Genomic DNA, 22,938 nt, shown 5'->3' with positions numbered 1-22,938 from the left:
GGGGTGGGCAGCCTGCTCCCCCCCACCCTCGCCAGCCAGGTGCTGCCTCCCGAGCCCAGCTCCTGGGCGCCTGCTGCAGGGCGAGGGATGGGGCCGGGGAGGCCTGTGTGTGTCCCACATGAAGTGTTTCCGGAATCTGGTCGCTCCCCTGTAGTCTGCTGAGTGGCCTGGGAGGGATAAGGAGCACTGCCGTAGTGTAAGCGATGAATTCTGAAACGAACTGCAGGATTGTACTGTTTGCGGAATTAACAGTTAAATGTCCTTTCTCTGAAAGAGCAACAAGAACTTGTGTTTTCTTGTCCTCCCAACATTTGCGGGAAATTGGTAACAAATCTTATTTTTCCATTTTAAAGATGAGAAAAATGAAGCTCGGGCTGGTTAAATGATTTGCTGAGCGTCCCATGGTGAGTCAGAGCGGGTGGGGGCTCGGTCCCTGCAGGCCGGGGCTTCCGTACGGGACCACTGGGGTTCCGGTCTGCTGAGACCCGGGGTGCACTGCTGTCTGTGGAAACCCATTTTCTAGAATTAATCTTATTTTGGATAATTTGGATCAACTGCATGTTTAAAATGTGCTAAAGACTAAAGTCATTGGTTTTTTTCAAGTTTTTGAACTGTCTAAACGGTTAGAGCTCTTAAGAGAAAGTCCCCTCTGATGTCAGAACTCCACAAGAGTTCAGGGATGTCAGAGGATTCCTGATGAAGTTAAAGGTTTGATGAACGGCCTCTTCTTATGTGCAGCCTTTATCTTTTGGTCACTGTCGATGTTTCTCAATATGGAATCTCCTTTCTGTACAGTTCCTGGACCTTGTGATAGTAAGTATCCTGGAGATTTCTAGCACAGTGCTAATCCACGCTCTGGGCACGGAGTGTTACTTTGATGACACGAGTGACTAGTCGTAAAAGGCAGCAGACGGCCCCAGTACCTCTTGGTCCTGGGCTGATAGAAGCAGGCGGAAGGTGATCCCGGATACTAAAGGGATGAGAAGCACTGCCGAGATCTGTGACCTAGAAATACTGTAAGCCGCGCTGCGTTCCGTGGGGGCTGGCTCTGTTCTCACAGCGGGCTCACTGGGCTCTCTCTCTCCGTTTCTGTCCGACAGGCCTAGCTGCCTCATGTGACGCTCACACTGTCTCCTGCATGACGGGCGGCTCCTCCAGCTTTCCTTCTCTCTCCAGTGCTGACTGCTGTGTTTAGCAATCCCCTAGGATTCTTGTCAGAGCGCCACCTCTCTGTGACTGGCCATTCCTTTCGGTGCTGCTGTCCTTTTTGGGGGGTTCCTTATCTCTGTATACATGTAGCTCTGCCAGATATGTACTTAGTAATATCAACTGTGTTAATAAAAACCATTTACTGTGTGATACGTGAGTTTAAGAATTAAGAGCGATTAGTCGTTCACTTTGATCAAAGGTAGTTAGAAGTCTCCTGCAGGTGTTAATGCCGTGGCATGACAGTGACCGTGGAACTAGCTAGGCTGTAGGAATAGGGCATGTGCTGCTTCTGTTGCCCTCTGAGACCCGGCGGGGCTGCCCGTGCCCCGGGCTCTCCCCTTAGGATCTCGCTCAAGTAGCATTTGCTGTGTAGTCTCTGTGACATTTTGGCAATTTTGCTTTTCTCCACTAATCTTTAAGTGTTCAGTGATTTGTGTATTTGTGTCTTTCTAACTTCTAATAAACTCACTCCAACTGACCCGTGTCTTGGTGTCTGTCTGCCCGGTAGAACGTCTCACTCTCTCCGTGGAATGCGGCACTGCGTGGCTTCTTGAAGGAACGGGGCTGCTTTAATCTCACTGAGTGATTCATTCTGAGAATAAAAGTTGCTCATACACACAGTTTTTCAAACTCTGGTTCTTGGTTTTCATACCCAGATACTGCCAGATGTTTCACTGAGTACCGGGGCCACTTAGATGAGAGCCGGACACCTGCAAGGTGTCGGGGGTTCAGTTATTGTCTGGAATGACTGTTTTATTTAATTTCTGACCACATTTACAGTCAACATTTAATAAAACTTTTTAAAAATGTACCAAAGGGGCACCTGGCGGGCTCAGTCAGAAGAGCGTGTGGTTTTTGCTTTGTGGGGCCGTGAGGACAAGCCCCACTTCGGGTGTAGAGAATGCTCGCGTCCATGCCTCAGTAAACATGATGGGATTTACGGAAGAAGCAGTGCACCTAAGTGCTGCCTGTGCACGAAAGTGTTAAAAAAAAAGCTGTCTCTGTCAGCCCTCACTGGTGTGGGTCCAGTTCTGTTAAACGGGGACCAGATGCTTCTGGTTCTATTCAGTGTGGAATTTGATTTGGGCGACCTTCTAAGAAGCGGCCTTGGTTTCCTTGAGACCTTTCCCATGTGTGACCTTTTGTTTCAAAACAGCGATATGATTTTTGGGGATATTATTTTTTGTTTGAACTTCATGGTCAGAGGTTTTCGTGATCATTGGATTGTCTTGACTGAAATTTAAAGTGGGTAGATTTCTATTTAACATGTATTTACAAGACCTGGCAAACGTAATTTCTGTAGCAGCCGTATTGCCAGCAGGTCACAGACAAGTAGGCCAGCCTGATGTGAGTTCGTGTTTGCATTCAGGAGGCCAGGACGGGCCGTCTGCAGTCTCACATGTGTTCACGTCTCTTTCAGGACGGCACGGGATCTTTAAAGCGCAGTGGCTCCTTTAGCAAACTCCGGGCTTCAATTAGACGCAGCAGTGAGAAGCTGGTTAGGAAGCTGAAGGGAGGAAGCTCTCGAGAGAGTGACCCAAAGAACCCCGGGTAACTATCCTCCCGCAGCCCCTGCTGACCGCCCCACCGCGCGGCGCCCCGCGGCTCCTCGCGTCCCCGCCCCCGGGGCCCGCAGAGAAGCACCTCAGAGAAGCACCGCGCAGCTTCGGTCCCGAGGCTGGGAGGGCGGGGCTTCCCGGCCTGTGCGGTTCTGCGGTTTTGTTGCTGCGCGTTCAGAAGAGCCCCAGCATCGACCAGTGGGAGCTTTGTATGAAAACACGGAGCACGATCACTTGCTTACTCTCGATAGCTGTTCCTTCTCTTTTTAAATTAGTGTTAGTGTAAATCCTTTAAAATTAGCTTTTAAAATCTTTTTAAAATCGTACCAGTAGCTGTGACTGTGTGAGACTCACCGGCATTACTGCAGGGAGAGGGATGGTGTTAAGCAGGATCGCAGTTGGAGGACTGGAGTGGAAGCGGTTCCTTTAGGAATCGGGAACAACAGCCCACATTTCCGTGTTTTTAAAGGAGGTAGACTCATGGGTCTTAGAGTCTCTTGAACAATAATATTGAAGTTGTCAAAGGAATTTGGTTCGGAATTCTGTTCTTTGCAAGATGCAGCAGAGTGTTAACAGTCAGCCCCGGTTTCTGGGTTATTTCTGGCATGAACAGCATCTTGTTTGGGATGCGTTTCTCAGAGGCACTCTTTTGTCAGCTGTTTTGTGAAACTCTGAATTCCTAAGTGGTGCCTCCTTTTTAAAGATGGAGTCTGAGTAAAACTCCGTTGTCCAAGTGACTCCACTTCCCCGTCCATGGGCAAGGAGTCTCCTGCTTTCAGACTGGGAAGCGGGGCCCCTTCGCACAGCGTGTCAGAGACTGGAGGGGAACAGGCTCTTCCGCTGCCTGCCGTGGCCTTTTGAGGGGCGTCCCATCTCGTTCCGGTCTCTGTCAGTGAGGGCCTACCTCCTGCACCCCTGGGCCCCCCAGCGCAGCCGTGCAGGCTCAGCCCCTGAGCTGGGGAGCAGAGGCCCTGGTCTGCTTTCCGCCCTGTGCCCCAGGTGTCTCTGCTGGGGACACACACATTTTTTTGATGGCACGTATGGCAGGACAAGGAATTTGATCTGAGTAGGTGGCTGTCACCCTGCTTCTCAAGGACGTTTCCAAGCCCGTTTCTGACGAGGGAGTCTGTGAGCGCCACATGTTTGTTGCGAAACTGCCTGGGAGATGCAGTGTTGAAAGCCAGCCGGGGCTTCTGGAAGGACGTGGGGCTGAGCAGCAGACTGCTGTCCTGTCCTGCTCTCGGCACCAGAGCTGGCCGCCCGACGGATGAATGTGCATCTGGGAAAGGAAATTGCCTTTGGGATAAAGTGCTTGTTTTAAAATATTTACAGAACTAAATGGTAGGTCACTCTGCCCGTTTTTGTTTTCTGGCCACGTAACAAGGATCCGAACAAACCGTTGAACAGTTGCGTAGCGAATGTCCCTGGACTGGATCTGATGTGCGGAAGTGCCCTGTCCCCGCAGTCCTCTCCATGCGCCATCGATTGGCTCCTCCAGGGCAGACACGCTGTGGCCCTTGGCGGATCTGGATGTTCTGAAGCTTTTTAAATGCAGAGTTCAGTTCTGGCACTAAGTCCGTGACATGGCCCTTCCTCCCCACGTGACAGAGCTCAGTTCTGTGTCTCCCTCCTGTGCCAGCTTCTGTCTCGGCTGTGACGTATCCCTGCGAGCGCCCCCACAGCCCCACGGGGCTGGCCACACGCGTGCACGCACATCGTCACGTGTAGCGTTGGAGGTGGTCCCTCATTGAACTTGATAAAAACGTCAATGGCTCTAGGAATATTGTCCCATAAAATGCATAAAACTGAGTCCTCTGTCAAGGTGAGAGTGACTGTATTCACTGGACCAGTGGCTCTCAGACCTGAGCATCCGCGTCTCCGGCGGGGTCTGAGCAGACCGCCGGGGCCCCAGCCGTCAGTTTATGGTGCAGTGGGCCTGCACCCCCCACCCCTCACATCACTGACTTTTCTAGCAAGTTCCCAGCTCGTGCCAGCACTGCTGGTCCAAGACCACATTCTGAGAAGCCCCAAGTTGGTGTTCTTCCTGTTCTGTCCACGGTGGTGGTGGTGGGGGTGTGGATGGAGCTCGCTGTGCCGGGGGAGACTTGCGGCAAGGTCAGGTTGTCTTTACTTGCGTCTTGTAAGGAAAAGAGTGTGAGGAGGGGGGTCCTATGACTCTTAGAAAAAGTCCATTGGCCACTTAATAAGAATTAAGTGTTCAAGTCGCCAGTGCGATTTGGCGTGAATTTTCCTTTGTTCTTGAGTAGTGCTGTGTAGAGGAAGCTTGTGCAGAATCTAGCCGCACTTACGTAGAGTTCGTGGGGTTGTCGTGTTCGTGTTTGTCCTGGCTCGGGGATTTTGGGAGTGAATTTTACTTGAGGTTAAGTGAATTAAGGTCTTTGCTTTTGGTGGAGCTCATTCAGTGAGAACTCGGTAAGTACCTGCCGTTTCCGGACGCGGTGCCCATGGTGTTGGCGGCCCCTCGGTGGGGACCTGGGCCCTCGTGCCCATTCCCGGCACACTGACACGACTGGTCTTGCTGACCCTCACGCGCGCTCGAGCCTCACGGCCGCGCGTCAGCTCCCAGAGCACACGCTCGCACGCGCTGCTCGTGCCGAAGCCGCTTCACCGTTGCAGTCCCTGTTGCAGACGTCCCGAAAGCTCCCCGCGCAGCCGTTCTTTTTTCTCCTTCGAGGCGAAGGTGGTTTTCTGTTGGAGGGCGCGTCTGCTGGCCGCAGGCGGGAGTGGGGGCGTGGCTGGCCCCCATTGCGCTCAGGGGGTAGGTGATGTGCAGGATAGTTCTTCAGGTGTTCTAAAGGTGTCAAGTGGGAGAAAAAGTTAATACACATTTAAATTACTAGATTTCCTTGAAGGTAAAGCCATGAAATTTGTTTCAAATTTTGGTTTGAAAGCAGAGGAATCCTAGCTTCTGAGTTTATTTGGCTAATAAAAAATTTTTCCTTTTAATATAAAAACATACAAAGTACACAAGCATGTAGATATGTATTAGATCTTAACGCTGAGCTTCAAGAGGTCTTTTACATTCTTTTACATGGTCCCTCAGGGTGAGCGGTGAGTTTGGGGGAAGCGCCAGGCTCCCTTCTTCAAACTGACTGACGTGCCCGGCAGACTCAGGCCGAGCCAGAGGGCTGGACAGGCAGAGCTGCTCCGCTCCTCCGCGAGCCAGGTGTCACATGGGGACGTGTAACCACGTGTGGGGTGTACACACAGTGTTTCAGACAGTGTGTCGCTGACACAGACACAGGGAAACTGCTTTTTCTCTACTGGGGTTTACACACGGATACACCTGGGGCGCCCATGTTAAGAACTGGACAGACACCCCAGTCCCAGTGAGATAAAGGCCCACGCTCCATGAGGGATGGCTCCAGGGACTCCCGCACGGTGACAGAGGCCTTGGAGGGGTGTCTTTGCTGTGTTTGCTGCTCTCGGTTGACTGACACGCTGGTTTGTCCTTTTGCATGTCCACTGACCTGTTCACAGCATGAAGCGGGCCAGTTCCCTGAATGTCCTTAACGTGGGTGGCAAGGCCGCTGAAGACCGTTTCCAAGTAAGGAGCCCTGCCCCACTCAGTGCCCTTGACTCCCTGGCCGAGGCTCGCTGGGCAGCCGCAGGCCCTTCCCGGCACCACTGCCACCTCCGACGGCCTCGGGGACACTTCAGTGTCTCTGGGTCTTAGAGACGTGGCATAATGACATTCCCGAATTCTGTGTTAATCTGATTACATGATTGTGGGAATGTGCCAGTCCTGAGCGTTCTCTGCATATTCACGCATTTGAATGGTCGAATTAAGCCAATTAAAATGTAAATATTCTGATAAAGTAGTATCAAAACTTGGCCACTCAGTGGGTATTATTAATTTGTATGATTTTTAGCCTCTGGTAAGTTTGTAACTAATTCATTGTCCAGTTAAGCTGTTGTTCAGTGTTTTAAAACTATTAGGCCTTTACTAATGTAACTGATGTACTGTCACTTGCACACCAGTCTTGAGCACTCATTCTGGTGTCCCAAGGCTTGCATGAAGCTGTCCCCTTCACATTTAAAACTGTGGCCCCTTCTTCTCTTCCGATGTTCCATTTCTTTCAACATCTGGTGTGACTGTCCGGCTGTGGCCAAGGGTGCTGAGCGGACCTGGCAGCCGAACTTCCGGCCGGGAGAGCCTTGTGGCGGAGCGGTTACTGCTTGCCCACCAGTGACCAGAGTGCCTGGCCATTGCACCTCTTAGCAGCCCCGGTCTAGCTGTTCACCTCTCGGACACTTGCTGGCGGTCGCAGGCCTCCCTCCTCAGGCCCCGCGCCTTAGGCACTGGCTGTTCCCAGGGTGCTTTCTGCCAGGCCCCCGGGCAGACGTGAGGTGCTGGTAGCGCTGGGCCGTGTGCCCGGAGCGCGCCCGCTCGTGAGAGCAGAAGGTGCGGTTGTCCCAGTGGTCCTGGGCTCATGTTTCCGTGTTGGCCCGTGCCCGGGAGCCGAGCAGACTCAGGAGTGGTCCTGCTGTGGTGCTCACACCCTGCGCCAGCACCCTTGCCCTCTGGAGTACGGGTGAAGTGTAATTTTTTCATTTGTTTTCTCACGCAGGAACGAAATCCTTGTCTGGCAGACTCGCGAGCTCTGAGTGCCAGCCACACTGACCTGGCCCACTGAGGGCCGAGGCAGAGCTAGCTAGAACCCCCGAGACTAAAGAAGCACTGAGGCCCGCGGGCTTTGCCAGGCCCCTCCCCACTCAGCAGGGGCCCCCCAGCTCCGGGGGCCGCCTCTTGGAGGTTTGCCCCGAATTCTGTTAAGCTGCTAGCGACCAAGAGGGGCCAAAGTGTGAGCGTGAGACCGGCCGGGCGTGGAGGCCCGCGGAGGCCCCGGCAGGTGGCTGCAGCTCGTTGGGAAGCCGCTGCTCCCGGGACACTTGTACTCTCTGCCGCTACGCCAGGATCGGTTGTAAATGTTCACACTGTATTAAGGCTGTAAATTCAGACTCTGGAACCTCGCACTGCTCCCTTCTACACTGTGCATCTGATGGCCTCTGGCAGTGCCCCCAGGGTTCAGAGGGCGCTCGGGAGCGGGAGAGATGGGGGCCGCCCTGATGGGTTTGGGTCTCGGCTGAGCCCCGCTCCCGCAGTGCAGCTACTCCACGCGCTCTGCCCAATGCTCTGTGGGCTCCTGCGCCCGGCCCTGCGGAGGCCATGTCCCCCTGCCAGCCCCTGAGCATCAAGCACACGGGGGCGTGGGTTTTTTTTCAAAAGGTGTTCTTTGTAGTGTTAAGTAGCACGGGGTAGGTTTTGAGGGGAACGTGTCCCAGTCCACCCTGCAGCCCTCCCCGGGAGGGGCGGCGTGAGGCTGCCTCGTAGGTTCAGAACATTCTGAGCAGATGACAGGGTTTGTGACTCCAGAGGGCAGCGGCGGTGAGCAGGGGACGGGCGGGAGTGGGGAGATGCAGCCTGCAGGGGAGGGGGTCTGGGAGACATGGTGCTTCCCGGTGACAAGCTGCAGCTTGTGACTTCAGTGTCATGTGGGGTCACTGCCGGGACACGCGCTTTTGCCTGTCCCCAGGCACCTCGTCCTCCTGAGTCGCACTCGGCCTGGGTACGTGTGAGGGGTCTTCCTGGGGGTCCCCCAGTACTGCACGTGTCCCTTGGGGGCTGCGGGCTGGGAACTTGCAGAGGGTCCCATCATTTAAGACCACAGGAGCGCGTGGCCTTGCTGTCAGTATGGTGCGGCCGTGTGCCTGTTCCTGCCCGGAGATCGGTGCTCTGTTCTGCCTGCAGGCGCCCATGGGTCTGGCTGGGGGCTTCCACGGCCGCCCCCTTTCCACAGCGCCCGACTGTCCGGTGTTGCAGCTTCTGGTGGGCCGGGAGTGCTCTCCAGGGTTGGTTTGCACGAGGGATGGGTTGTGAGATGCTCAAGCCAAGAGAACAGCAGTGCCGTGTCCTCGTGTCCCTTCGAGGCTCAGGGGCTGCCGGGGCATGATGTGATCAGTGGGGAGGGCCCTGGGAGCAGTCCTGTCCCCTCTGTCCGAAGGGCTCTTCTCAGGCCATGAAACTGATCTGGTGCATTGGAAGCTTAACCCGTTTCCCTTAGTGACACATGTGTCTGGAGAACGTGGGGCCGAGAACAGGATTTAATGTCCCGCTCGCAGCAGGGGGGCCTTTGTTGAACCCTCCCCGCCTGGGAGCCCTCGGCCCTTGGTTCTCTGAGGGCCGACATTGCCTTGTGGGGCTATGAGGAAACGTAGCCAGGGGAGAGAAGCCAGCCGGCTTCCCGAAACACGTCATCGAAACGTCCATGTCTCTGGGGTTGTCGCCGGGAAATCTGTGAGGTCTGATTTCTGAACTTGTACCAAAACACAATGAGCCCGGGCATCCCTACTTCGTGGATTCGAACATTCTTGAAGCAAGCAGCAGTGGGTGGCTGTCTCTCTTCCACAACATGTTCCTTTCCCAGTGAGGGGACCCTTAGAGGGCCAGCCAGCACCCACTGTACGTGCTTCCTGTCCAGTTCGGGCCCCTGGCCAGAGGACAGACAGGAGCCGGCCGCCGCCTGCAGGGCCCCTCCCCGCATGTCAGCCGGCGAGGCGGTGGGAGGCCTGGGTCTCCTGACCTTCCCGACTTCCCCACGGCAGCCGCCCTGGCAGCTTGTGGCGCTCGTGTCGTGTCTACAATATCGTAGGGAGTCTGTTATTTCCTGTTATTAAAAAATTCCTGTCATTTGTTTGTTCAGAAAGCTGCTAGAAATATCATGTAAGAGAAATTCAGCGTTTGTGGTGACCTACTAATAACATCCTTTACGGTTCCCAGAATATGCGTCCATCACTGTAACTTTATAGGTGTTTCTGGAGGCCCGTTGCGTAGATGAGGCTGGGTTCTGAGATGTTTCTGTCCGCCCTTCCTCCTGACCACCGCACTGTGTAGTCCTCAGACTCCCGAAAACTCGAGTGCGGGGAAGCAGCGACCAAGGGGGAGCTTCCCGTCGGCCGAGGGAGGCTCGTCAGTGCGTACCGGCGTCCTGCGTGTGCCTGGGGCAGGCGGAAGGACGTGCACTGGTCCACGTTTGTGGAGGGACCCCAGGTCTGCGAGGCCCGTGCGATGGGCTTGAGGAGAGCCTGGGACGGAGGGGACGGTGCAGGGCCCGGCCCGTCGGTGTCGCGGAGAGACGCGCTGCTGCCGGGGCGCCCCTCCCGGATGGGTGGGCAGGGGGCCCCAGTACTGACGAGCGCGTGTGGTGTGCGCCCCCAGGGGGAGGCCCGTCTGGCACGTGTACCTACAGTCTTCGATCGTAGTTTTCTGTTTGTGTGATTTGCTTAGAAAATAATTTGGGATTGTTTCTATTTAATTACAAAAATAAAATGGTTTATTTCCTGTTATGAAGTTCCTGCACTTGTACAAAGGCTCTTTTATAAAACTGCAACCCTAAAAGGCTTTTCTCCTATTTACACCAGTCATTCCTGACCTTTTGAGGGCCACAGACTATTTTAAAAATGGGATAGAAAATACAAATGAATGTTTCTGCTCTAGAAAATGTCCAAACAGAGTCTGCCCAGTTCCAGGGACTTCTGCCTCCACCTCCAGTAATGGGTCAGGCGCGCGCCTGTCTTCCCTGCACTAGCCCGGGCGGATGATGGCCAAGTCACTTGACTGTTCTGTGCCTCAGTGACCCCGAGACCACCCCAGGGGCGGTGGGGAGGACTTACTACCTAGGCCAGAGCCTGGTGGAGAGCGGGCTGTGGCGAAGGGGTCCAGGGCCCACCGTGGGGGGGCCTCGCCGGTGGCTCCTCCGTGTGCACTGCCTCCCTGCCGTGGTGGGGGTCGCCCACCCAGACCCGGTGACCCAGCAACGGGCGTGCCGAGTCCCCGTCAGGCCCTTGTGCCTGCAAAGCAGGGAGGGCTTGGCCAGCACCCGCCACTGATGTGGCCACGCACTCCATGGGCGCCATGTCAGCAGGACTCGGTCCCCGGAGTCCCTCGCACTCCCTCTGCGTTGACTGTGTAGGAGCAGGATGAGGGGGGCAGGTGGGGGGCGAAGATCACCCTCAGGGTACGGTCGGGGCGGCCAGGCGCGGCGCCGCCCCCCTCCTCCGGCCGATGCCGGCTTGCCATCAGCCGCATCAGGAGCTGGTGGGACCAGGTCATTCCGAGAGCCGGGGAGACGCGCTCGTCCCAGGGGCTGAGATGGGACAGGCCCAGTCGTTACTTACAGAACCGTGGGGGACCCAGTCCTCCCCCGCACCTCGGCACTGCCCTCCTGCGCCTCTCTGCTCACCTCTGTGGCCCGGGGGCTGCGCCCTGCTCCTCTGTGGCTTCTGTGACCTGGAACACGCAGACCGCGGTCAACGGCTGCAAAGACCCCGCTGCCCCCCCCCCCCCCGCATCCCCCCTAAACGACGGGCTGAGGCCGTCCGTGTGCAGTCTGGGGTGCGGTGAGGGCACCCACCTGGTTGATGCAGAGCACCGGGCTCCGGAAGGTGCAGCTCAGCCAGCGCAGGGCCCCGCCCAGCGCCTGCAGACGCCTGGCCCTGGGGACCGAGGCCGCGCTGTCAAACTCACAGCGGAACGGGGCTGCCACGGAGTCGATGACCACCAAACGGGCCATCCCCCGGGACAGCAGCACAGGCACCTTCTTCCTCACACACTCCAGCAGGGCGTCCTGCAAGCCGACGGTAGATGGTGTCACCGCCTTTGCCACCCATGTCTCCCCTTCTGCCCTGCGCCAAGGGGCCCCTCATGTCCGTCCCCTTCCACTTCTCAAGCCCCCATGGGGTCGACAGCCCCTGGGGCCATCACCGAGACTTGCCCTTCTCCCATGGCTCCATGCCAGGCACTGACCCTGGCTGGAGCCTCAGCGGAAGGTGGACTCGTGACCGCCACGGTCCTGGGGTCCTACTGCTGTCAGGCAGGTGTGCGGGCAGCCCTGCCCCCTGCCCAGTGGAGGGAGCAGGGAGACAGTGGGGTGGGGCTGCCTCTACTGGGAAGACCCCTGGGCTGTGCCCAAGCAGGGGGGCAGGTGCAGAAGGCGCCCGCCAGCCCTGCCCATCCTCCGGGGCCTCAGGCCTGTCCCTTTGGGGCCACCTGCCCCGCTGGCTTGGACTCGGGGCCAGGTGCCAGGTGCCCACACACTGGCAGTCCACCCCCGAGTGAAACCCCGTTCTCTGCTTCTGTCTCTAGGGCGTCCCCAGTAGAGCCTCTTTTTGTGGAAAATGACAGCAGCAGCAGCGGTCTCGAGGACGCCAGCGGTAATGTGAGTCCCCCCTTCCTGTCCCCACGGGTGCCCCAGCCTGTCCCGCACAGCAAAGGAGGGCCTACCAGCACCACCAGCCCCCCGCCAGGCGACACAGGGCAAGACGGTGGGAGCCTTTTGCTCTGAGCTGTTTCCGGAACCACACTCAGGCCACCATGGGTCTTGGTGGCCCTGACTGCGGTCTCCTCTCGCAGTGAAGCCACATCCGGCCTGGGAGACCCAGGACCCTGCTGCTTGTGTGCAGCCAGAGCCAGCCCTGTGACGGCCAGAGGACAGCCACCGAGGCTGGAGGGCCCTGGAGCTGGGAGCCTGCAGCACTAACCTCGCCTTCTGGGTCCCTGTGCCCCGGCGCACGCGGTCCTACTAATAACCGCGCTGCTCAGCGGGGTGCACGTCGCTTGCAAAGCCATGGCCACGCTCGGCCCCTACAGGATGACCGGGGGGGGGGCACGGCCTCCCTCCTGGGCCGCGGTTCTGGGGAGACCCGCAGGCCAGCCGTGTCCTGACCCCCCGTGGAGGAGGCTGCAGCTGTGGGCCCCGTGGGCCACAGCGACCTGTGTTACTTCCCCAAGCTATGTGTGATCTCCTTTATTGTAAATTTTTTAAAAATTAAAAGTTTATATGCCTTATCCTTTCTTTGCAATTTTTATAACAATCCTTAAATGGGGGGAAGGCCCACTTGGATCTGGGGGTTCCCTCCAGTCGTGTGGACGTCTGGGGCAGCACTGCGCTCCGGAAGCCGGGCTACGTGGGGCGGCCGCATGCAGAGGCCGCCTTACTCTTTCTTGGTGTGCGGGTTCGGTCTTCCTGCCTTTTCTCGCGAGCCTTCCCACTCCTGGCCCGCTCTCCACCAGCTAGTGGGCCACGTGGAAGCTGGCCGGGCCCCGAAGCAGCTCTCCTTGCCTGCTGGACCCGCCCTGAGCTCCTGGCCCTCGGGCCCTCCCAGAGGCTCCCGCACTCTTATCTGTCCACAGGCAGGGCTGTGTCTCTTGGGGATGCTTCCAGATCTGCCCCCCACACCTGTGCTGTGGCCAGGGGGCAGCCAGCCATCCGAGGGGCTTGTTGGGGCTGGGGGCCTGCTAGGTCCTGGCCAGATTGGGGGGCTCCCGTGTCCTGACAGGGGGCTGTCCGCTCGGTCAGAGGCAGAAGTAAAACCCAACACAGACTGCTCTGGCTGGGGCGGCTGGCCGTGGGTGTCGCGGGGTGGCCGGAGAGCAGAAGGCGGTGGGAGGGGGTCCACTGCAGCTGCGGCCTTTTCAAGGGGAAGGAGCACCGTGGCCAGGGGTGCGGGCCAGGGTCTGGAGGTGGCGTGCTGGGCGTCCTCGCTCATGGGCTGCCTCCCCCACTCCCTGTGGGTGGGGGACGAGTCCTTCAGGTCAGCCCAGTCTGACCTGAATTTTGGGTACCTGACCACGTGGACTTACACGTGTGGCCCGTGGCAGGGGCCTCTCTGCTGACGGCTCCATGGGGTGGCTCTCGAGTGTGGCTCTCCCACTGGACTGACTTCCCCTCGGAACTTGGGGCCAGAGAGACACTCACCACGTCGGCCACGTGCTCGATGAAGATCTGGTCGCCAAATTTCATCCTGTCGACCACGTCTCCCGGGACGTCCGTCCGCAGGCGCCGCTGCTGAGCGATGAGCTGCTGCAGACGCGGGTCGGGGAAGACGTCCTCCGTGCAGATGTACACGGCCCCTGGGGAGGCAAAGGGCCCCTCCTCTCGGTCACCTGCCCCTGTCGACAGGATGCACCCCCGGGGCCCCCGGCCCATCTCGAGCGGAAGCGAGCGGGGCCTTTCGGCAATGCCTCCCTGCACGCAAGGGGTGCTCGCTCTGAGCCCCAGTCGGGGCTTCTCCCGCCATCCTGGGCCATACGGTGACAAGCCTGCCTGTGTGTGACCAGAAAAGCTGGTCAGCAAACCGCAGGCCCCGTGCTCCCAACAGCCCAGACACCCGGAGGCAGCAGCCCGGCCCGGGCCTGGATCCCCGCACAGGGAGCGCACCCCGAGACCACAACGAGAAAGAACGGGCCCGTCCGGAGGCAGCCCGCGCGTTGGTGCGAATGGATTTTCAACCAAGGTCCCTGGCAGTTCAACGACAGAACGGTCTCTCCCACAAGTGGCGCTGGGACAGCCGGGTCACTGCCGTCGGAGGACGGAGTCAGACCCTCCTCTCGGCCTGCGTGGGGGCTGCCGACGCACCCCGGTCTCTCGGATGTGACCCAACAGCGCCGGGGAGCAAAGGCAGAAACTGGGCCGGAGCAGCACGGTACCGTCACAGAAGCAAAGGGACGACGCACCCGGAGAGGACGGCGCTGTACATCCCGCGCCCGGGAGGAGCCCGGCGGCCGCAAGGCGCAGAGTTGTCACGCTCACCACAAAGCCCGCCCCGAGTCGAAACCGGGCAAGGACCTGAGCAGACCTTTCTCCCCCGGAGCCGTGCGGAGGGCCGGCAGGCCCACGGGCACAGGCCGGACGTCCCGGTCACTGGAAATGCCAATCAGATCCTCCGGGGGACGCCACCGCCTGCGGGACCGCCACGCCCCGCGTCGGCGAGGACAGCGCGTGAGGGGGCTGGCGCCCGTCCGGCAGCCCCTCACCTGCTCGGACACGGCACTCGCACGGGGCACAGACCGCGCGGTCCTGAGCACGCGTGTGCTCCCGAGAGCCGCGGACGCCCGTGCTCAGAGCAGCGGTGGCCACAGAAGCCCGGGCACATGGCGAGTGACATGTTCCGACAGAACCGTACACACGTCGCTCCGGGCGAAGGGAGCCCGGGGAGGCCACGACACAGGAGTCCACGTTCCACGTCTGCGAGACGTCCTGAACCGGCGAGTCCCTGGGGGCGGGAAGCCGAGCTGGGGCTGCCAGTAGGCAGGGGGAGGCCCGTGAAATGGTCTAGAATCAGGCAGTCGTGACGGAAGCATGGCTCTGCGCATTCACCAAATGGCCCCGCCTTGTACGTTTAACTTTATGGTATGGGAACCTCGTCTCCACTTTTAAAACACGAAATGGCTGTGTCCGGTGGGTGGAGTGTTGGCCGCGCCCCCCAGGACCGCCGCGGACCTTTGTGGCCCTCACCTGCGTCGGTCCCTGCAGACCCGGGCAGGGGACCCGGCCGAGCCGGAGGCCCACAGCTCATACACGCCCCACGTGAGCCTGACTTTAACTCTGACGTGACCGTGTTCCGGCAGAGTCTCAGGCCTGCGGACGGATGCGTGGCGGGACGAGAACCAGTCTGTCCGGGGCGAGCGCCTGACCGTCAGCCTCTCCTTAACCTCTCTGGGCACGGGCCCGACGGTACTTCAGCGGAGGCGCTGCCTGGAGACGCGGCCGAGCCCCGACCCTGCCTGTCCCGCAGCCGCTGGGAGCGAGCACGCTGGCCCGTCCACGGCGAACGGGCCGGAGGGAGGTTCAGAGCAGAACCGAGTCTGTGTGCAGCCCCGAAGCCCCTTCACCCGCCTGGGGCTCGCCATGCCGACCTCCCCTGCGACAGGCCACGGCGGCTTCTCTGGGGTGGCCGCAGCACAAGGTGGCGGGCTGCGGGAGGGGGCTCCGTAAGTGCAGGATTCAAAAGTCTGGAGGACCTAAGCCATCCTTTACAAGATTAGGGCTTTCAGATCTCACTGGGTTAAAGGAGTTATTTTGTCAGGAAAATGGGCATCTTGGACCCAACCTCGGGGGACGTGCCTCTCTGAGACACCCGTGTGGGCGGCCCACGGCCCGGCATCTGACGGACGTCCCCAGAGCCGCCTCAGCCACCCAGCAGCGCAGCTCCCCACAGCCTCACGTCCGCTAGCTCTTGGTTTGTGGTGCGCCTGCTTGTCTGGCAGACGTGGGGGGCTCTGTGCCCTCTAAACCCCAGGGCAGCCCATGTGACGTGACACAGCTGTCCCCGCGAGTCCCTGGGTGGCATGGTGGCGACGGAGTGAGACATCCCCGCCACCCCCCCCAGACCAGCAGTGGACTAGGCGGCTTCTCCAGCAGCAGGGCCGCCTCAGGCCGGGCTTGGAGCAAGCGTACAGGTCACTGAGGGGCCATGCGGGGCCTGTCGTGTCTCGGAATGGGGCACAGGCTCCGCTGTGGGACATCTTCGGGGCTCCGGCGCCAGGACGGGTGCAGGTCTGGGGACCCGCCCTCGCAGTGCCCTTGCCACACCCCCAACCCGGCCTGCACCAGATTCGGACCCAGCCTGGACACAGACGCCAACGGCAACTGCTCGCGTGACCCGTCTGGGAGAACATGGGTCTGCAGGGACCCCGCCGGGGCAGAATGGCGCAGACCGTCGCGGAGTGAAGGAGACCAGGCTGGGAGGGCTCTGGGGTCCCGACTGCGTGGCCAGCCCTGCCTTCTCCCTCAGCCTGTCTGGGGCACAGCCCCCCACTGCGCCCGGGATTGGGGGGGCTCCCAGCTCGTTTCTGAGCAGACACAAGCCTGGAATCACCGCAGCGCTTTTGTGGGGTAAATGGACGACCCACTTCTGAGGCCAAGTGCATCTACCCAGCACCGGCGCCAGACGCCTGCCCCTTTAGGCCCTCTTGGGCTGCGCCCTCGCCCAGAGACAGAAGGACAAGAGTGACACACAAACACCCGGCTCTGAAGGGAGCAGCCGCTACACACGGTCGGAGGGCCCTGCCCGTGGCCAGGGGACCCTGCCCCGCACAGCTCACGGTGCTAGCGGGCCACGAGAGAGACTGCAGACCGAGCGGCAGTGCCCCGCGGGGGCGCCCGCAGCCACGTGGACCGGCGCGTGTTCCCCGCGTGTGTTCCCAGCGCCAGAGGTCTGGCCCCAGCCGCGTCCCCAGCCCACCACGTGGCAGCAGGGTGAGCATGGTGGTGTGGCCAGGAGGGACCCTGGAGTGTCGGGAGGCGAGGTGGCCATGTCGCATGCACCCTGGTGACCTCACGCTTGGTAAAAACAGTGTAGATCTGAGTGCTTGGGAGACCTGCGCAGCAGCCTGAGACCTGCCGCGAGCAGCGCGAGGGGCCCAGTCCCGCCCCACTCCCCTGGGGCTGCAGCCCGCACGCGTGCCCCGGGAGTGGTGGAGCGAAACACCGCTTGCCGGGTCTCCGCCTCTGTGCCCAGCTGGCCGGCAGGCTGGGGCGTGCGTGTGTGTACGAGCGCATGTGTGAAGCCTGCTGGTGTGCATGTGTGTGTGAGTGCGTGTGTACGAGCGTGGGAGCGAGGGCCCAGGAAGCCTCGGGCCAGGCCCGCAGCGTGCGAGGGGACGGGGCCCAGCCGGAGCCATCCCTGCGGGCCACCAGCGAGCAGGAACAGGTGAGCGGCCACTCGCAGAGCGGACAGGCTGCCGCGCCCGTGGCCCTGGGGCCCCCACTCTCCTGGCGGGTGCAGGAGGGCAGAACTGACAGCAGGTGTGAAGAGGAAGGCAGAAATTGGGAAGAGCCCGGAGGCACGTCGGGCACAGGTTCCGCGGAGTGCCGTGTGGCCTCCCCAAGAGCGACCGGGCAGGGCCCCCCCCAAATTCCATCCCCCGCCTCGGCGGCGAGGGGCAGCCACTCACCGGACTCCAGGCCCCCGTGTCGCCGCGGGAACTGCACGGTCAGGCAGAGCTGCAGGGCCAGCTGGGTCTTCCCGGCGGAGCTGGGGCCGGCCAGCTCGGTGAGGCCGTCCGAGGGCAGGCCGCCGCGGAGAAGCCCGTCCAGCACGGGGCAGCCCAGGCTCAGGCGCTGGGACTGTGCAGGGCAGCTCTGGGTCTGCTGGTACAGATGCAGCGCTGGGAACGCAGGGGGGCCGCAGGGGGCGTCAGGCACCACGGGGTGGAAAGACAGGTGACCTCAGTCACATCGGGGGTGGGGGCAGGGTGCCGCGAGCAGGGAGGAGGTGGTCCTGGCCAGGAAGCTTCTAGCGGCAGTGTCCTGTGGCACCGGTAGGCTCTGGGCCCTGACTGCCCACTCCGCCCTGCTTCTCGCACCCCTGCGCCGGGTCCCATCTCTTCTGGCCCCAGAGCTGACTCTCCGAAGCGAGGGTGCCCAAGGCTCCCCCGTCCACCTGACAGGTCCCCACCCTGACGCCGCGACCCGGCCTGGCAGTCAGTCCTCCCCAGGCACCAGGGCAGAGCAGACACTCCGTGCCCACCTGTGGAGACGCCGCGGCCGCGCAGGCGTGAGGAGGCCGTTCTCAGCAGCTGCTGCACGTCGAGGCTGGACAGGCTGGTCAGTCTCTGCAAGTCTGGTCCGGAATAATGCAAAACCTCCTTCGCCGACTTCAGTTTGGCTGAAGTTACACAAATAAATTACAGGACGGGCTCAGACTACAGTCACACAAGGCAACACAGCAAGTTTCAGGACTCCACGGTCCTCCAAATCCGCGCTCCTGACAGGCAGGTCCGTTGATCCACTCCCCGAGGCTCTGGGAGCCCCTGGGGAAAGTGTGATGACAACAAAGAAGACGGAGGGGACCTGGCGGGGGGGTCCCACGCCACAGCAGGAGAAGCAGGCGCCAGAGATGAGGGGCCTCTCCCCAGGGCCCAGAGCAGTGGCTGCCACCCAGTTCCCCGTCCCGGAAACATGTCTCAAGAAAGGGGGCTTCTGTGGCCAGGCGGGCCCGCAGGTGAGGCAAGGCCAGAGGACGATCCCAGGGCAGGGGGAGGACCATGCGGAGGGCAGGGGCGCAGGAAGGAGAGCTGCACCAGGTTCCAAACACGCAACCCTGGTGCCAGCCCACCGGCCGGCGGGACAAACCGCAAAGAAGCCGCGAGGCTTACAACGCCGGCGGCGACAGCTGGGTGCGGAGCGTTGCGGAGGGAAGGTGTCCGAATGGTCTGGTGTTTGGGCAGGAGAGCGGCTAAACGGCTTTTGAGCTTGGATAAATACAATACTTCACACTAGTAGAAAAAAGTACGCTGAAAATCTACCCAATTGAAGAAGCCAAAAATGGGAAGCGACCACAAAAAGCAGCAGGAAAGACAGCTCCGCGTACGGCAGACCCAACCCCGCACCATCAGGAAGTACCGCAGGTAAGCACGCACCGACACTGCAGTTCAGACAGACACACGGACTGCGTGAGGGAAAACAGAGCCAAACCACACACGGGCTCTGAAAAAACCAAAAGCCAAGGATGAAGAAACAGGACCGGGGACCGCGCCCGTGTAGGACATCGCCACGCGCTGCGCCAGCCCCCACGTGTCCTTAGGCATCTGTGTCACACGACCAACAAGCATCCCGATGCTGCGGCTTCCCCGGCGAGCGCCCCAGGGGACGGCAGGGCTGGAAGAGATCCCAGGACCCCAGCTCGTGCAGGGCAGCCGGGTGGGTGCGCCAGGAGACAAGCAGAACGGGTGAGCTGTCCAGCCCTTGGAGCATTCAAGGACGAGGGCCGGGTACTTGATGGACACACCAGACAATGAGGGAAAAGTCAGAAAGACAAACTCCAAAACAGCACTGGAAAAAAGCAGGCAACTAACACCTCTGGGGGCAAATCACAAAGACGGCGCAAGAAAGGAAACCGTCCGAGCCTCCCAGCAGCAGCTGCTCCGTCCCCCGTCACAACCCTCATGGCCCAAACTGTACCAGCTGTGAGGGGAGGAGTGGAAGAAGCAGGGTCACAGCAAGCCAGTTGTCAACGGGACACACGCCCCGTGAGTAATCCTGGCCCTGACTGACTGAGCACAGCGACAGACCACACCTTTAGAAACCCGGATGCAGGGACGCCTGGGTGGCTCAGTGGGTTAAGCAGCTGCCTTCGGCTCAGGTCATGATCCCAGCGTCCTGGGATCGAGTCCCACATCGGGCTCCTTGCTCGGCAGGGAGCCTGCTTCTGCCTCTGCCTCTGCCTGCCTCTCTGCCTGCCTGTGCTTGCTCTCTGCCCCCTTTCTCTCTGATAAATAAATAAAAAAATCTTTAAAGAAAAAAAAGAAAGAAACCCGGACGCAAACACAGAAGAAATCTGTAACAGACTCGTAAGTGGTGTGCCGAGTTCCCTCTCACGTTTTAGACAATAAACATGTATTTCCTTTGATGAAAATAAAATTAACTTTAAAAAAGGCCCTCAGTGAAACACACACACACACACACACACACACACCTAAAACCCCGCAGCGCGCTCCAGCATCTGTGACTGATGAGGACCAGCTGTCTCGGGGAAGGGGACGTGGACAGGCACCCCGAGGACTTGTTTCATGTGCCCTGTGCATGCGGCCCTGCACGCGTCTCATTCCGCTGCTCCATGCAAATATCAGGGACGCACCTTTCTTGACCGCGGCAATGATTCTGGGGTTCAGGTCCAGTTGATCCAAATCCATCTCAAGAGCTTGACCACAAAGGTGTGTAACTTCCCAGGGACACGAATTCCGATGCGCTCGCTGTCACCGCAAAGTGCCCAGAAACCGAGCACAGTGGAGTGAGGGTGGCCTGGGTGCGCGGTCCTCCGTGAGGCGGGCTCCCCGTCACTGTCGCAGGAGAACCACCGAGGGAAGTCCAAGGCAAAGCGTTTGTTCAAGCAACCACTTGGTAACTTAGAAACCAGGAATTCCAGGGGTGCCTGGGGGCCCAGTGGGTTAAAGCCTCTGCCCTCCGCTTGGGTTGTGATCTCAGGGTCCTGGGATCGAGCCCCGCGTCGGGATCTCTGCTCAGCAGGGAGCCTGCTTCCCCCTCTCTCTCCACCTGCTGCTCTGCCTACTTGTGATCTCTGTCAAATAAGTAAATAAAACAAAATAAAATAACCGTGAATTCCAACACACAGATGGAATTGTGTGATGGATGGATGTGTTTGAAGACGTGCCCCCAGGTCACCTGAGCCACACCATCCCCAGCAGGCCCGCTCCAGCCCCTGCAGACGGGTGAAATGAGCACGTGTTCCCGCCCCGAGGCCCGGCTGGGGGACCCACCTCTTCGCCGAGGAGGACGCAGGCAGGTGGAGATCACGCGCGCTGCGCTTGTGGGAGTGAAGTGTCTTCTGCGTTCTCCAGTTTCGTCTCCCCCAAGTGTGTCTCCATGGAGGATCTGGAAAGAACCGGGAAAGTGAATGTTGAATCTTGTAGGATGCTTGCAAGTCGGAAGCTCCACAACCACCAAGCCGTTTCGGCAGAGGACAGTGGAAACTGTCCCGCCCGTCCCCTGGCCGGAAGCCCTTCCCTGGCTCAAGCCCTAAATGCCACAGGGCAGAAGCCCGCCCCCTCCCCTGCTGGCGGCCCCACTCAGCCCGGGACCCCAGAGCAGCGAGGCTGAGAGTGCAGCAGGGCGTGCAGGAAGGCCAAGGCCCGCAGCCATGCAGGCTGAACCCAGTGTCGACGTCTACCAGCAAGGCCTCTGCCGAGGGGAAGGTCACTGGCCCTGGCAGTGCTTAGGGTGTGACGGACGTAGGCATCACCACGTTGATTTTAGAGCTCCAAGAACCATGTCACTCACACTGTCCCATGTGCAGGCCACCCAGGGAAACAGGTCTGGCACCCAGAACTGATGAAACTGTCAGGGATGGCCATGGAGCCTGACGCCCAGGTGTGACCTCACCCTGTGATCATGACCGCGGCGGCAGGAAGGCGCTCCCGGTCCGGGGCCCACTCCGGCCTGCGGCAGCGCTCCAGGCCAGGGCTGAAATTAACATGGCGGACACTGGGGAGGACCCCGCAGAGCCCCCCCCACCCCTCGTGGCCTCCAGGACCGCAAACTGGAGGATGGTTGAGCCTCCGCCGGAAAGAGGTGCCTGAACCCAGGGCCCCGGGGCCGGTTACCCACAGGGAGAGGCGATGGGGACTGCGACCAGCTCCAAGAGGCGCCCTGAGTGTGGGGAAGGTGTGACGTTGGATTTCTAAGGACAGAAACCAGCAAGAGTCCCGGCTGCAGAAGCAGCTGTAGTTTTCAGAGGAGCTGCGGGCGCCCTCCTGGGGGGCAGGGAGACGGGCTTCAGGAGTCCCGAGGCCCAGGCCGGGAAGGGGAGACCCAGGGAGGCACCACCCAGAACCACCTCCGGGTCAGCAGAACACCCGGACCAAACACCGAGCCTGTTGTTCCAAATTCTGGAGAAAGTGTGTGTCCTCCCCCAAAGCCGGGGGAGGCCCAGGAGTGACCCGCAGCGGCAGGCTGGGTCGGCATCCGGTGTGAGCGTGGACGGCGGGCGGGAAGGCTCTCGCTGAGGCCGCCCGGGCCGCGCCTGGAGAGCCGCGAGGCTGGGATCCAGGCTGGGAGGGGCAGGGAGGCGAGCCCGGGGCGCCCAGCGCCTCAGCCTCGCGATGGGGGGCGCCGGCGGCAGCAGGACCACGGGGCTGGGGGCGGGGGGGGCCCCGACGCCCGCCTCCCTGAGCGGTAGGGGCCGAGCCGTCCCCGGGCCCGGTGCCCCCCGACGGGCGGCTTCGCGCGCACTGCGGTTCCGGCCTCTGGGTCGGGGGGCACCACGGCCGCCGGCTGAGGGGACAGGGCAGGCCCGGCGAGCCGCGGTCGCAGGAACGTCAGGGTCCGTGACTGCGGGGAGGCCTGCGGGGAGGCCTGTCCCCGGCTCCCTCCCGCCCGCTTCCGGGGACTCACGGGGCAGCGGGTCCCACGCGCCGCTCGGCCAGCTCGGAGCTCGGAGCGGCCCAGCCGCACTCGGGTGTCCAGCGCCGCCGGAGCCTGCAGGAAGGCGCGGCCGCGGGACCCGAACCTGCTCCAGGGCCGCCCCGGCCCCCGCCCCGCGCCCCGTCCCCCGCCGCGGGCCCCGCAGCCCCGCTCGCGAGCTTCGCCGGCGTGGACGACCCGCGACCCCGCCCGGGGCCCCGCTCGCCGCCCGCTCACCCCGCGCCGCGCCCCGGGGCCCCGCTCGCCGCCCGCTCACCCCGCGCCGCGCTCGCCGCCTCGCGCCGCCCCGCCCCTCGCAACCTCCCTTTCCAATACGAGCCGGGCGTCCCGCACCGGAATTGCCAATCAGAGAGGAAGCGGCGCTACGTCACAGACTAACGGACCAATCCAAAGTCTCAATCGTCCAGGGGGCGGTGCGTGCTTGG

The 22,938-nt window shown here is 60.8% G+C and overlaps 2 protein-coding genes across 25 annotated transcripts in view; one reads left to right on the top strand and one right to left on the bottom strand.

Moving 5' to 3' along the window:
• Window positions 1-12,636, top strand: part of KLC1 (kinesin light chain 1) — a 56,478-nt gene extending 43,842 nt beyond the window's left edge. For 4 of the 22 annotated variants that reach the window (XM_082737439.1, XM_082737458.1, XM_082737438.1 and 1 more), the window contains exons 14-16: window positions 2,630-2,760; window positions 11,935-12,007; window positions 12,202-12,636. In XM_082737439.1, the coding sequence (XP_082593565.1) occupies window positions 2,630-2,760; window positions 11,935-12,007; window positions 12,202-12,204 (207 nt within the window). In that variant the 3' untranslated portion in view covers window positions 12,205-12,636. Of the gene's footprint in view, window positions 1-353; window positions 405-1,100; window positions 1,688-2,629; window positions 2,761-6,269; window positions 6,337-7,360; window positions 10,141-11,934; window positions 12,008-12,201 lie in introns of those variants that run through there. The other 18 variants (XM_082737454.1, XM_082737448.1, XM_082737452.1 and 15 more) reach the window with 6 other exon arrangements.
• Window positions 10,101-22,831, bottom strand: XRCC3 (X-ray repair cross complementing 3). 3 transcript variants are annotated; one of them, XM_082737527.1, is made up of 10 exons: window positions 22,770-22,831; window positions 21,698-21,770; window positions 20,851-20,965; window positions 20,211-20,651; window positions 18,102-18,239; window positions 17,527-17,739; window positions 13,547-13,701; window positions 11,204-11,416; window positions 11,033-11,079; window positions 10,101-10,936 (listed from the first exon to the last, which is right to left on the bottom strand). In XM_082737527.1, the coding sequence occupies exons 4-10, from the start codon at window positions 20,263-20,265 to the stop codon at window positions 10,708-10,710; spliced, it is 1,050 nt and encodes a 349-aa protein (XP_082593653.1). In that variant the 5' UTR covers window positions 20,266-20,651; window positions 20,851-20,965; window positions 21,698-21,770; window positions 22,770-22,831; the 3' UTR covers window positions 10,101-10,707. The 3 variants fall into 3 exon arrangements, with proteins under 3 accessions (XP_082593653.1, XP_082593652.1, XP_082593651.1); XM_082737526.1 differs by lacking the exon at window positions 22,770-22,831 and having other exon boundaries at window positions 21,261-22,240; XM_082737525.1 differs by lacking the exon at window positions 22,770-22,831 and having other exon boundaries at window positions 21,371-22,240.
• Between the last annotated feature and the right edge of the window lie 107 nt (window positions 22,832-22,938).

This window comes from Mustela nivalis (assembly GCF_964662115.1).
Source record: "Mustela nivalis genome assembly, chromosome: 6".
Taxonomy (NCBI): domain Eukaryota; kingdom Metazoa; phylum Chordata; class Mammalia; order Carnivora; family Mustelidae; genus Mustela; species Mustela nivalis.
The sequence above is the reverse complement of the archived record's forward strand: the minus strand, read 5'-3'. Positions and strand labels throughout refer to the sequence as shown.

What these genes read in the sequence shown, in the direction of transcription:
- XRCC3 (XM_082737527.1), bottom strand. Translation starts at nt 20,265, where the DNA reads ATGGATTTGGATCAACTGGACCTGAACCCCAGAATCATTGCCGCGGTC. An exon ending in CATTGCCGCGGTCAAGAAAG is followed by an intron (nt 18,240 to 20,210) that starts GTGCGTCCCTGA and finishes GTGTAACTTCAG; the next exon opens with CCAAACTGAAGTCGGCGAAG. An exon ending in ACACGGGGGCCTGGAGTCCG is followed by an intron (nt 13,702 to 17,526) that starts GTGAGTGGCTGC and finishes TTGCCTCCCCAG; the next exon opens with GGGCCGTGTACATCTGCACG.